The sequence below is a fragment of the Vulpes vulpes genome, chromosome 6 (assembly GCF_048418805.1).
Source record: "Vulpes vulpes isolate BD-2025 chromosome 6, VulVul3, whole genome shotgun sequence".
Lineage (NCBI taxonomy): Eukaryota > Metazoa > Chordata > Mammalia > Carnivora > Canidae > Vulpes > Vulpes vulpes.
The window spans coordinates 64053301-64067756 of NC_132785.1; the positions used below are offsets into that span (position 1 = coordinate 64053301).

At 41.3% G+C, this 14456-nt stretch overlaps 2 protein-coding genes across 2 annotated transcripts in view; both read left to right on the plus strand.

Moving 5' to 3' along the window:
* The window catches only part of LOC112909605 (T cell receptor alpha chain MC.7.G5-like), a 531968-nt gene that overhangs the window by 428382 nt on the left and 89130 nt on the right, over window positions 1-14456 (plus strand). The gene's annotated exons all lie outside the window — the stretch shown is intronic.
* The window catches only part of LOC112909593 (T cell receptor alpha chain MC.7.G5-like), a 122512-nt gene that overhangs the window by 102582 nt on the left and 5474 nt on the right, over window positions 1-14456 (plus strand). Inside the window, exon 3 of the mRNA XM_072761189.1 lies at window positions 444-520. Coding sequence (XP_072617290.1) covers window positions 444-520 — 77 coding nt within the window. The remainder of the gene's footprint in view (window positions 1-443; window positions 521-14456) is intronic.

Sequence of the window (14456 nt, forward strand, 5' to 3'; positions counted from 1 at the left end):
CCTCATCAGTGCTTCACAATGCCCAGTCACCTCTTGTTATGCCACACATACTCTCTGTCCGTAAAGCAGCACTAATGAATGTGAAGGCTTTGACTCTGGAAATAGTCATGAATCCAAGATTCATCTTCTTGGCAATACCAGTTTTCCAAGACTGAGAGTTAGGCATGGGTCTAGGAGTGAGAAAAGTCTAAAACAAGAGAAAGAAGTAATTCAGAGAATATCACGAAACATACTATACCAGAAAGTTCACTGTAGGAATACATGCTCCTACCTACTCCTCAGTCAACAGCCTCCCAAAAGCAAACCCACCCCACCTATGGTTAATTAAATCATCATGAATCATTTGGATAAGCAATGAGGGCATCTTTCTAAGAACTGAGCCCTAAAGACCCTCCAGGCCTAAAGCTAATATGAAGAGGAACGCCCAAGGAGAGCTGCTGAAGTTTTTGGAATGGCCTCGATCACTGTGTTACAAATAAGCTCTTCTTTGGAAAAGGAACTCACCTGGTTGTGGAAGCAAGTAAGTAACTCATTTGTCTGTTCTTTGGGTTTAGGGGGGGTCCTTCATGTAAGGGGGCAGAAATATCAGGTAATAGCACCAAAATAGCGTCAAGGAGGACTGTGGGGAAGATGTGAACTATGGTTAGTCCCTCCGTAGGAGCTGGGAGGAGGTTTGTCTGTAAAAAAAAATTGAATCTGGGCTGTGAAAGAACCCATACAGCTCTGGAGAAACAGAAAATTTTGCCTAATCTGTGGGATTCGGGTCCAGGCTGGAGAGACCACAGATTGTTTGGCTTAGCTTAACCCCAAGGAGAGAGCTGATCGGAAAAAAAAAGTTGATCTGAGTCTGTGATTCTATCAAAGTTCTCCAGATATAAATAATTCTGACCTTCTTTAGGCTGAGAGAGAGAGAGTTCACTGGCCTCTGACCTTCTTTAGGCTGAGAGAGAAAGAGTTCACTGGCCATAGAGGGTGAGGCCAGAGGGTGGTCACTGGTGTCACTACATTTCTCTTCAGAAAAAAAGGAACCAGTTCCAAACATCTGCTTCTAACTGTTTGAGTTGCAGATGGAAGCTAGGTCACTAGTAAGGATGTGGGAACATTCTGGTTCCCAATGAGACCAGATTCCAAGCAGAACAAAGTGAATGTGTAATGCTTCCAACTAAGAAATGCTTTAAAGTCTATAAGACACAGGCAAGAGTAATTCCCTAAGGACTCATGGGGTTCATCTTCCTCACTAAGAGGACATGAAGCCACTCACTAATTATCTGTTATAAAATAATCAATGCTAAAGTTGTCAAATTATTGTACTCAACATAGAAGTCATCTTTTCATGTCATTTAAGTGATATTTGAATCCAACCATGTCTTGCTTTAAAAAAAAAAAAAGGCAGCAGCTTCCAGTTAGATAGTGAATATTAATATTAAGCCATCAAATGTAAAAAACAAATACAAAACCCCATTTCAAAGGTGTGAGGGAAGTCTAACAGTGAGATCAATGGTCCCTAATCTGCTGAGCTGGCTACTAGAAAAGTGACAGCACACTCTAGCCTGATGCTTGGCATTCAGCTTGTGTTTTCCAAGGTGAAAGTAGGCTCCAAAGAAGCGTGGCAGAAGAATGTGATGGGGTGGGCTCCTCTCCGGAGAATGCCTGGGTGTATGATTGCAGGAGGCATAGCATTGGGGGCTAAGGAAAGGAGAAGAAGGAGTGCAAAGGGCACCTGGGTGGCTCAGTTGGTTAAGCAACCGACTCTTGATTTCAGCTCAGGTCATGATCTCAGGATCCTGGGAATGAGCTCTGCATATTGAGATATGTAGGGCTATGCTCTCCTCACAGAGTCTACTTCAGGATTCTCTTTCACCCTCTGCCCCTACTTTTGCTGTGTTCTCTCTCTCTCTCTCTCTCAAAACAAATCAATAAATCTTAAAAAAAAAAAAAGGAAGGAGCGCAGGCTGGCCATTCCCAGACTTCACACTATGGGGAGAAGTGGGGTAGGGTTTTGCATCCAGAAAGAGATAGAGATCCAAAGCTATGCTAGCACAGTCAGGGCAGAAAAATTCTGAAAGAGAGGAGAGAAGAAAGAAAAAGAAAGAAAGAAAGAAAGAAAGAAAGAAAGAAAGAAAGAAAGAAAGAAAGAAAGATCATGACAAAATTTTGAAACTTCAACTAGTTCAGGCTCCTGCCCTTATACTTCATTGGCTTTAAAATTTCTCACTAAAATAATTGTTCATCCACATTCCCTGTGAAGTTACTGAATGATTTCCCTAGTCTCCCTTTGTTCACCATGTCTTCTTAATAGATTAAGTCTTCTGTTTCCTGAGCTAATGATCCAATGTTTCCCAAAGTGTGGATGCACAAACCATATTTTACATGGTATATAGACTTTTATTTTATTTTAATTGTACTATCTTTTAATGGATATCAGAATAGTAACAACTAGGTTGTCAAACCCATGTGACTTAAAGTTTCCTTTTAATTATATTTAAAGTCAAAAAGTGAGTAAATTTAAAGAAAACTATTAGGCAAATTATATGACAAATGGATGTGACCAAAAGAAAGAAGAAAAAAACTCAGAGATGTGACTAATCGAAGTCTAAGAAACACTGATCTGGTACATTCCATCCTCCTTTGAAAGGAAAAGATAAGGGGCATCCAAAGAGAGAAGGATCCAGAATATCTTTGAATGGTGTCTTCTTTTTTAGCCAAATAATATTGGATTGAGGAGGCCTCACTGCAAACCCAGAGCCTTTATTTTCGCAGAAGCCTACTTTCTTTTGAAGCTTCCTTTTCCTTGGATGCTCCTTTCAAGTTCTTTCCTGCAGGACTCCTGAGTAGCACAAAGCTGACAATAGATGTACACAAACCCACAGCCCCAGATCCATCAGCCTTTTAGCCCTTGGCTAGAGAAAACCTGGGGATGCCACCTGACTTCATGAAACAGAACCAGAGAACAGGACAAAATAGCAAGGAATAAAGAGCCACAATATAAATGTGTTCTACTGATAGTGACAATGATTGGAGTCCAGAAAAGGCACAAGGTCATCAGGAACATCTTCATGAAATTGGATCATGAGATACACTTAGATTAATATTTAGTATTATATCTACCACTTTCTGAGTGTCTACTGTGTATCAGGCCACTGGACAAGGCACTTCTTTTTTTGAGATTCCAAGGTTTGGGGTTTTTTTTTTTAATTTTTTTTAAAGATTTTATTTATTTATTCATGAGAGATACAGAGAGAGAGAGGCAGAGACACAGACAGAGGGAGAAACAGGCTCCATGCAGGGAGCCTCACGTGGGACTCGATCCCAGGTCCCCAGGACCAGGCCCTGGGCTGAATGTGCCGCTAAACTGCTGAGCCACCCGGGCTGCCCGGGTTTTTTAATTTAAACTGAGTTAATTAGCATATAATGCATTATTAGTCTCAGAGGTAGATGTCAGTGATTCATCAGTCTTATATAATACCCAGTGCTCATTACATCATGGATGAGACACTTTATTAATGAATGCCAATTTATGCACTTCTCACTGTGACCGTGCAGAACTATGACCTGCTTGTTTATAGATGGTGGATTCTCCAAGATCACAGAGCTTAGCAAAGTCAAAATGTATGTCATCTGTCTGATTCCAGTCTCTGTGCATCTTAAGAACTTTTCTATGGAGACTGCAGTTTGATTGAGGCACACATGGAGGATTTTCTTACCTGGCCCAGCCTCCTCCTCCTCCTCTACTGGACTCCTTTCCAAGCTGCCTGCAGAGTGTGAAGCCACTATTAGGCTGTTTCCCTTCCAACCACCATCTCCACCACCATCCTTCCCCAAGGAAGCTCTTCCACCGCCATACCAAAACCAGTTACTCAAAGAGGTATTCTTCAGGCAAGACCCATTCCTCACACTACACCCCTGGACTCAAGGGTCCCTATACTCAGGAAGAGGTAGCTAATGATAAGATTATCATCCCGAGAAAGATGAGTACAGAAAAATCCCAAACTTGTCAATGTGTTTCTAAAATACCAAAAGATAATTTTCTCATACCTGTCTTTGGCATTCCCTCTCACTTAGGATGTACATCTCCCAGAACAAATTGTACTTTTTTCTTAATTTGAGTATAGTTGACATACAATGTTACATTAGTTTCAGGTGTACAACATAGTGATTCAACAGGTTTGTACATTATGCTATGCTCACCACAAGTGTAGCTATCATCTGTCCCTATACAATACTATTACAGTATCATAGACTATATTCTCTCTGTTGTGCCTTTATCCTATGTTGTGACTTATTCATTCTGTAACTGGAAGCCTGTATCTCCCATCTTCCCCTCTTGCCACTCCCCAACCCCCTCCCCTTTGGCAACCACCAGTTTCAGAATGGAGCCTGTGCCCTATAGTTCCTTTGGCCTGGTACCTTTATTTCCCAGAGATTCAAAAAGCTCTCTCTCCTTCTCCAGGTCTTTACTCAATGTCACTTCTAGTGATGCCTTCCCCAACCACCTCCTGTCATTCTGTAGTCCCCTTACCCAGTTTTATTTCTATACCCTCACCTCCACCTGAAACTTCATATACTCACTTACCATCTGTCTTCCTTGCTCCCTGAGGGCAAAGACTCTGAGTTGTTCCTCACTGTATTCACAAATACAGTGAAGGCACTAAATAAACGTTTGTTGAATGAATGAATGAATGAAAGGATAATCAGTTATGGCATAAGGCAAAGGGAAACGGAAATAAAAGCCAACTGAACCTGCAGAGGCAAGCCTAAGTCCTAGCTCTGCAACCTTTGACAAGCCACCGTCCCTGTATCCTGGGTGCTCTTCTAGCTGCTGAGCGAATCAGCATGAACAAAGCAGACAAAAATTCATGCCTTATCAGAACCTTCACGCTAATGGCAGAAGACAGATGGTAAACCAAATAAATAAATAAAATATATAATATTTTAGGTGGTAATAAGCCCTGTGAAGGAAAAATAAGACAGGAAAGGGAATGCAGAAAACTAGCAGAGGGAGCAGTGTGCAGTTTTTAACAGAGGAGTCCCAGAAGGCCTCACTGGAAAGGTGACATTTGACAGAGACCTGAGGGGGTGACAGAGTGAGCCACATGCAGAAATCCCAAAGAAGAACACTTTCCAGGCAAGGGGAACACAGTGCTGCCTAGAGTGTGTGAAGCATAGTGAGGAGGCCCATGTGGCTGGAGGAAGGAGAGTGACAGGGAGAGAATTCGAAAAGGGGGTCAGGTTGGTAATAGGCCTGGGGACAGGGAAGCTTATAGGCCACCGTAAGAACTCTGGTGTGGGGACTAGAAAGGGAAGATTGAACAATGGGATGGAGGTCACAGCTGACCTCGAGAAAGGACCAGGGGAGACAGAAACTTGGATTTCTGGCCTCACTCATACCCCTAAGAAATGAGCGCTCTCATCTTAAACTCCAAAGAAATAGGATTCTCTTCTCTCTTAACAATCTTTCCCTAACACCCTCCCCTGGGTAGCTCTGTGCTTAGGAAAATTATACCCCTTGCTTCAAGTAAAATGTGTCTTCTCTGGGTCTAACCCTAATGAACATTCTAATCATTCTACCAAGGCTTTCTATTTACAGGATGCTTTATACACAGCCTTTCATTTCATCTTAGGAACCCCCCCCCCCATACAGAAGATATTACCCTCACTTTATAAAGGAGGCAGATGAGGCTTTATGAAAATGGCTAAGATTATTCATTCAGTGAGGAACAAAGTCCAGTTAGATTTCAGGTCCTCTGACATCTTTCTACTTCACCACAACTGAAACCCACTTTTCATTTTAATGATTCTGAAAGTAGATCTGCAGTCCTTTACAAGGCTGGAAGCAGATCTGAAAATGTAGTCTTTCCCTGGTTTTTATAAGTGACAGGGGCAATCTTATAGACTCTGATTTTTACAGAGGCTAATTTAACTGTCACTTTTAAGTGTGAGTATTTCATGAAAGCTTGCTACAATGCGATATTCATGAATATGTTATTATTTTTTTTTAATTTTTATTTATTTTTGATAGAGAGAGAGAGAGGCAGAGACATAGGAAGAGGGAGAAGCAGGCTCCATGCACCGGGAGCCCGACGTGGGATTCGATCCCGGGTCTCCAGGATCGCACCCTGGGCCAAAGGCAGGCGCCAAACCACTGTGCCACCCAGGGATCCCTGAATATGTTATTAAAATGCACTGAAGACTCTAATTCTAGTTTATACTAAGAAGTCTGGCTGTTGCACAATGCTTGACAATGATACAAAGCTCATACAGAGTATGAAGTGGAATTCCCCTAAAATGAGGAATGAGTGGGGTACATAACTCACTAGATCTTTGTCCCACCTAAATGTAGCCCAAAGGCTGAGAACCACTACTCTATGACCAACATTCCACCTTCCTTCTCTCCTGATCAAACTAAGAAACTCCTTCCAGTCTCTCTCATTCAAAGCACAAACTCATTCTCTCTCATTCAGAGCACAAATTCGGATTACAAGATGGCAAAGGTTCAGATTTCTATTTGACACAGGAATCACCTTCTTCTTTGTCTTGAAGGATAGCCCCCAAGACTAAAATTGAGACAGAAATACCTTCCATGATATCATGTGACTTGGCAACTGGTACCAGGGTTGCCATAAAGAGAAAGCAAGGCCATTTTAAAATTATGTCTATCAGCTGTGCAGTATCCATGATCTTTGGCAAAGGAACCTATCTGGTGGTAGAACCATGTAAGTGACTCTTTTTTTCTTCTTATGACCACTATATTTAGCAATTTTCTTTGTTAAATATTTTCCCAAGTCACTAGGTTGGGAAACACTTGAAAAGATCTAACCAGTGTGTAATTTAGCAAGGGATGATTTGAGCAACAGGGACTGAGTCTCTGATAAGATCCAGAATGAGGTATGTGCTGCAGTGGTCCTCTTGACCCACTATCTTTCCTGGAGAATATGTGTTGTCTTCCCTCCACCTGATTAACTTTAGATAACCAACTTACCACCTGTGTGTTCACTATTCACAGATCCAGGTCATAACCAGACCTGTACTAAATACATCTAATAAAAGAGAGATGTGTTAATGAGCATGACAGACCAAGAATTCAAAGACCAAGTTCCAATTCTTCTCTTTGACTGACAAGGTCTATGGCTTGACTTCACTGAACTTTAGTTTCCCTCTACCTAAGCCAAGTGATTTACAAGGTGTCTTCCAGCTTGAGCACATTATGATTCTGATTATCATCCAAACCAATTCTTAGGGAAGATTTAGTAGGAATAGCAAAGAAGTCCAATAGTCTGAATGTCTTATGACACAGTAGCAATTCTGTGATTTGATTTTTTTTAAGTTTTATTATTTATTTGAGAAAGAGAAAGAGAGTGGTGGGGGAAGGGCAGAGGGAGAAATAGTCTCCCCGCTGAGCAGGGAGTGCAAAGGTGCAAAGCGGTGGGGGAGGGGGGTTCAATACCAGGACCCTGGAATCACAACCTGAGCTGAAGGCAGATGCTTAACCAACCGAGCCACCCAGGCACCCCTCTGTGATTTGACTTTTTAAAAGGTACTGTAAAAAGAGTCAAAACTGTCCCTATGCATCCATTAATTAACCTTTGTTTCATCACAGAAGTTTGGCAAGTGACTGCTGAGGTTCCTTCCAGTCCTATTATCTATTACTCTGATTCAATGCATGGAAACTAGGCCTAGAGACCTGGGAGTTAGACCCAGCCCACCACTCACTATTTTAACCATACTTAGTTTCAGAGACTTCATCTGTAAGAAGGATCTAATAATATCACTTTGACAAGTGACTGATGAGGCTCCTTCCAATCCTATCATCTACTATTCTAGTTCAATGCATGGAAATCACAGAGAACTGGGAGTAAGGTCCTGCCCAGCCACTCTCTATCTTAACCATACTTAGCTTTAGTGACTTCATCTGTAAGAAGGATCTAATAATATGACCTCATGGAGTTTGTTACAGTGTTTGCTAAAGTAGTATAAACACAAGACATTTGCAAGTAGCAAAGCACTGATCCAAATGGTAGTTATCTAGGATTACTATGACCCGTTGGGTAGGCTCCAAGCCTTTTGCATCGATGGCTCTTGCTCTAACCATCATGTTCCTCCACCTCTAACTGAGGCATAGTCTTTTATGATGGACTTGAGCCTTGTAGTTAGGTTTCTGCTAACAATAGCCATTTGTCAATTCTCAGCAAAGCCAAAATGATTCCTTTCTCCCTGTGAAAATGTGATCCTGAAGCAAGATCAGGGGTAAGTGATGGCAGGTTGAGGAAATAATAGCAGAAAACTTGGGGATTTCCCTAAATGCCAACTCTCAAAAGATAACACGTATCAAACAAGCTGCCAAAATATAATGCTTAGATCTCAGAAACCATTGAAGAGTTTTACATCTCCAGCTATACCTGTTCTGCTCTACCCATCCCCTTCCAAACAGATGGACTACACAGAGGGCAAATAGGTAGCAAGGTTTTTTGTAATGATGCCTGAGGTGGTGTGATGAAGCACAGCTTGTCTTTGGAAGAGGGACTCGACTCCTCGTGGAACCAAGTAGGTTATGCATTTTACTCTAGTGCATTTATTCACTTGGAGTCGTAGCCTGGTCCTGAATGAATGGAGCTTCTTGAGATGTCAGGAGGTTCCAAACTAGAAATCCATTGTTTTGTTGTTGCAGAGAGTCAAGGTAAAATTTTAGGACAAATTTATCTGAAGAAAAATATTCTTGGAAACTCCGTTCTAAAGATTTGCAGCAATAAGCCTTCTACAGTGGCCTGAAGAAAGCCCTTAGTCAGGCTTTTGGTCCTCTTCTTCGTCAGAGATTGCGACCAGGGAAAAAGGCAAGTTCTAGGTGAGGAGATTCTTCCACTATTTATGAGGGAAAAAAGTCATGGCCACAGTGTAAGAAGAAGAACAGACCTTTTAAAGGAAGGAAAATATCATTAAAGACGGAGTTAGATCAAGATAGTCTTCTGTCAAAACAAACAAACAAAAAAAGATAGTCTTCTCTCCCTGAGAAGCCAATCTTGCCCTTGTGTCTTTTGGCTAAGAACTTGCTTTAAGTCAGTGTACCTGGCTCAGACTAACTGACCCCCAAGGTCCCATCCTAGTCCGGGTCGGCCAAGAGCAGTTAATGTGCTCATCTCTTCCGTTAGCCCTGAATCTAAAGACCCTGCGCAGCGTTCAGAAGCCTATATCCACTGTAGAATCACAGCCACCAACTTCAGAACAATAGGAAAGTAATGGAACTCTCCTAGGGATATTGTCCACTGGTGATCTGTTCCAGGGCTTGGAAATCCCAGGGCAATATTCAGGTAGTTTGGATAGCTGCCAACAGACAGTCACTGACACCAGTCCAGAGAACAATAGTCTCTCAGAAGCTTTCCAAAATGCAGGCATCACCCCTTACATGATTAAATTTTATTTCAGAGGAAATAAAGAAGCAGGGAAAGGTATATGAATACAGCAAGGTTGACAGTCCTGAAAGCAGCTGGTCATGTCAACATGGCGTCTGCTTCTCAGAAGGAAAATAAACTTACAGGGGTTCTTGATTGCTTGTTGCTTCCAGGGAAATAGTGAAATTTGGTGAGTTGCCTTTGAGAGGAGAGAGACTAGAAAGAAGGAGGGAAACAACCATGTTGTAGCTGATTGCAGTCTGATCGATGTTGGGCAAATTGCATCTGAGCAAAAAGAATTGTGTTTCATTTTCCCTTTAAATCATTCCACTTGAAATTCAGAATTATCTGCAGTGTTAGAATCAAATCTCTGAGGCTGTGCCTATGGGAGTCTTAGAAAAGTAAGAAAGAGAAGAAAATGATGCTTAGCCCCTCTGCTGGGACACTGACCTGTGCTCTCCAGTGATACTCCATTTACTTCTTTAGTTTTCTCTTCCTGCTGTGATGGAGTGTAATATGATTATGTGAAGCTCAGGTAGGGAAAGTGAGAATTTCAAGTCAAGCCCTCAATCCTTAAAGTTTTGACAGCAAATAATGGCCTGATACAACTGTCATTCCCTTGGGCTCTAGGAGTCCTAGACTCTGGTTTTCTGGTGATGAGACAAAGTAATCCATATGGTCTTTAAATTCTATTTCACATGATTAGTATATCCTCCTAAAGCTTGTATCTGAGTCTAGACAGGAGAAATTATAAAATGAAAATAAACAGTCCAAAGAAAGCACTGGCTTCTCAGACCTGCATCCATGGTACGTGGCACCACTGGGCTCCCCATCAGCTACCAACTTCTTGTTCAACCCTCAGATCCTTAGAAAGCCTTTTCCTGGGCTTAGGGAATTTGTTTCCAAACAAATTTGGAATTTGGAAATTTGGAAACAAATTCCTTATTTTTGTGAGACTCAGTCTGAGTAGGGAAGAAATCAGGTTTCTAGTCAAAAAGCAGAATTTGTGACCCAAGAGAAGAAAGCCAGAATATGAAAACGAGACCTATGTCTAAACCCTCCTCAGCCTAACACTCATTACAAGAACTGTCACCAGTCAGTGCCCCATCCCTATTCCCAAGCTATTGTGCTCTATTTGGAGAGGCCTCCCAATCAACTGAGAGTTAAATTTTCTGTCTTGAAGGCAGCTATCAATCACCTGTCCCCTTCCTCTCTCCCTCTATGTCAGCCCTGTCCCTCATGTCCTTGTGTTTCCTGGCTGGGATTTCATGCTCATATCCTTATCCAGCAAACTATTATAAGCTTCAAAGGGAACTGAGACTTTGTGCACTCAGCCCCTTCATCTCATCAAGGGCAGCTTTGTAGTTCTCTGAGTTGTGGGGTCTCTAGGCTGGGACCCAGGCTGGGGAGGCAGGGCACAGATGTTCTAACCCAGGCCCCAGGGCCAGCCCCAGGCTGATTACTTGTGAGGCAGTGTTGCAATGTGCTCTTGGGATACTCGACAGATGTTTTTTGGAGCTGGCACCAGACTCTTCGTGGAGCCACGTGAGTTGGTTTTTCCCCTATATTTCTAGGGATAAACTGAGTTCTGGCACTGATGCTGCCACCCGGTTTGCACTACTTGGGAAAGTATAACTAGGAGATGGAGTAGCCTAGACATGGGGGTAGGCCAGAGTAAAGAAACAGGCTGAGTCATTGAAGTAGCTCTGTAACTACTTTTGTTTTTAAAAAGCATATATTAAAACTATAGGCCCAGGCTGCTGGGTGGCTCAGTTGGTCAAGCATTCAACTCGATCTCAGCTCAGGTCTTGATATCAGAGTCATGAGTTCAAGCCCTGTGTTGGATTCCATGCTAGGTGTAGAGCCCATTAAAAAAAATAAATAAAAATTTAAAAAACCTATAGCCCCCACTCATTTCTGGAATTCTTCAAAGCAGCTAAGAAAACTAGAAAAAATATAGTAATTGTTGGAACATATAAGGGGGGGGAGGATATGCAGGGATGCTTTGGCCCAAAATCTCCAGAAGGTTGTTTTGTTTTTACCCATGTCTTTGGCTAAGCTGACTAGTGTACATGCCTCATTGCAATCTGCAAACAAATGTCCTGTAGCTTAGAAGATTCAGGAGGGAGTCAGTTAACCAGATCAGAGTAATCAGGTAGAGCAAACTTGTATTTCAGTGTTCAAGTTAAATCTCCTATTGTCAGAGAACCTTGAAATTCTGAGTGACATTTGTTACAGATGGTACAATTCCTAGGGAACCGTAGGATTCCTATGCAAATCTAGATGATTTCTACTTCTATAAGTCAATAAAGACTGTTCAGGAAAGGTACATACTTCTTCTGGTATTGTTGACCAGAACATAACCTTAGCATTGGATCAGTACTCATAAAAAGAGAAAGTCTGAAATAAAACAATTATTCAAACAAATAGGGCCCTGGAACCCATGCTGAAATGTAAGTATATTTGTGGGCCATGAAAAAAGCCTGGAAATTCTCAATAAATAAACAATTACATCTTTAAATTTTGGACTACAATAGTGCAAATTTTATCCCACTTCAGATTTTGGGTTAAGTTAAATATAAGACCGACTAGGTTACATACATCAATGATAGAAAATGCAGGTTCAATTCTGTCAGATAACCATTTTTTTATTTTTTTAAAGGTTCGATTCTGTCAGATAACCTTTTTTTTTATTATTGTGATACCAAAGAATGGATTAGATAAAGCACTTTACTTTCAAACAATTGTTTTCAACAGATAGGTATTCAATGAGAAAGAGAGTCTGAGAAAAATGTTTTACCAAACCAATGCATTATGAGTTATCTGAAAAGCTAACAGATTAAGAGCTCAATATCAAAAAGTGTATGACCTTCTTCAGACATTTGTCTTGTCAGCTGTATTACATTGTTCAAATTATTCAAACCAGGTCTCTCTAGCCGAGTAATCATTGACAACTGCCTTTGAATTTAGATTTTAAAATCTCAAGCAAGCCTCAATTATCCAAGTAAATCAGGCTAGGATTGGGTCATATTCTTAAGTAACCAAAGAGATAGGATTATTTTGTTTTGTTTATTTTTTAATGCACTAGTCTCCTTTCTCTGTATATCTGTTGATTCCTTGAAAATCAACCAGAATACATGTCACCAAGGTCAGTATATTGAGCAAGAAATGTCACATTTCTGAAGGCAGGTGAACGAGCAGAACATGTGGTTTTTCAAGCCGTTACTGTGAGAGTTATCAGTGTCTGTTATCAGTGACTTCGACTATGCTGGAAAGCAAAACAATGAAGCTTTTCTCACATAGGTTGAAATTTGGTTCCGGAAGAGCCCCTTGAAAAAAATCCCCGGTCCCCCTCTTGTGTAGAGCTAAAGCCAAAGTATAAGGAACCAGATTCTTAAGAATGAGTTTCCTGCCCTGACTGCCTAAAACAGAATCCAGTCTTTCAGCTGAGCTTCCTGGCAAAGAATGTACTGGAGAATGTTGATGCTAGTCATGAGGGGGCTTCTCCGAACAGCTGATTCCCTAGGAAAGCCCTGATTAGCTATGATCCGTTCACAAAATGGCAATCAGCAGGAACTTCTGACTAGCGAACACTCCATCTCAGCCAGATATAAACCAATTAATTTGGTTATAGCTTTACTACCGTGAGCTTCACGGCTGATGCCCAGATTCAAATTCAGGACAGAACATTAGAAAAATCATTGCATTTACTCGCTCATTACCAGGACTTTTCATTTAGCATTACCTTGTGTCTTGACTATAGATCATAGTAAATAAAAGTACACTGGAATTCAGCATTTTTAATTTGATATCACAAGTTTTAAAACTCACCTAAATTTTATTTATTTTATTTTTTGAGAAAGAGAGAGTGTAAGCAGTGTGGGGCATGGGGGTGGGTGCAAGAGGGAGAGGGAAAGAATTTTAAGCAGATTCTGTGCTGAATGAGGACCTGGAGTCAGGGCTCCATCTCATGACCATGAGACCATGACCTGAGCCAAAATCAAGAATCAGAATCTTGACTGACTGAGCCACCCAGGTGCCCCCAAATGCACCTAAGTTTTAAACATAAGAGCTATATTCACATAAGCAATTAAATTGAAAATTAACAGGTAAGTTTGTGAATGGAAATATATCCAGATCACCATTCGCAGATTGGTTGTCTCTCCTGATTGCATGCATTTTCAGGTGCCAACTCCCCCCCCCCCACACACACACACACACACCACCTTTTTTAACAGTTATTTGAAGATAGTTAAGAAGCCAAGTCACCATGGCCAAAATTTATCATCATTTGGAAACTTCAGTAGGTCACAATGGGAAAGAATCATTTCTGCCTCCTTCAAAGCTTTAAAACTTTCAGTTTCAAGGAAAGAAAAAGATGCAGATACAGAATGACAGGTAGATGGTAGATCAAGATGAGGCATGAATACAAAGGAAGCCAGGAAGAGAACCAATTATTGGGATCAACATTGCATAGCTTCACTTAGGTAAAAAACAAGAACTGGGTTTAAACTAGTTTTATCTCTATAAGGACTTCCTGGGAATGATAGCTGTTATTTCTGACCCAAAAGAAACAGCAGGAGTGTCTCTTACAAAAGAAGTATTTACCTAAAGGCTGAGAGACATACCCCTTGACTTCAGTGGTTATCTTTTCTAGCCCATAAAATGGGGATGACAAACTGAAGTAACTGCAACACTACCATCCTCAGAGTATTTCAACCAGTCATGTAGTCCCTCTCAGACCCTGATTCTTTGACACAATGCAAAGAAGGAGCACCTGCCCTGCTCTCACTCCAAGGGCTGATGCATTTAAAATAAACCAACTGATGCAGACAGCTACTCAGCCTGACTGCAATTGTCCAGAGAATTGATTAATAAAATATAAACAATTGAAACTCAGACAATGTAGAAACCTCTTTGTTGTTCTTTTCCATCTCTGCTTCCAGCCATATCCCTTAGCAGCTCCTAAATAGAAGTCAAACAGACTGCCTTTCATTTCCACTTCTCTTGGCCATCCTTTCACGGGTGTGCTAAGAAGTCCAGGTCACTAACAGGATGTAGGAAAGTCTGGGT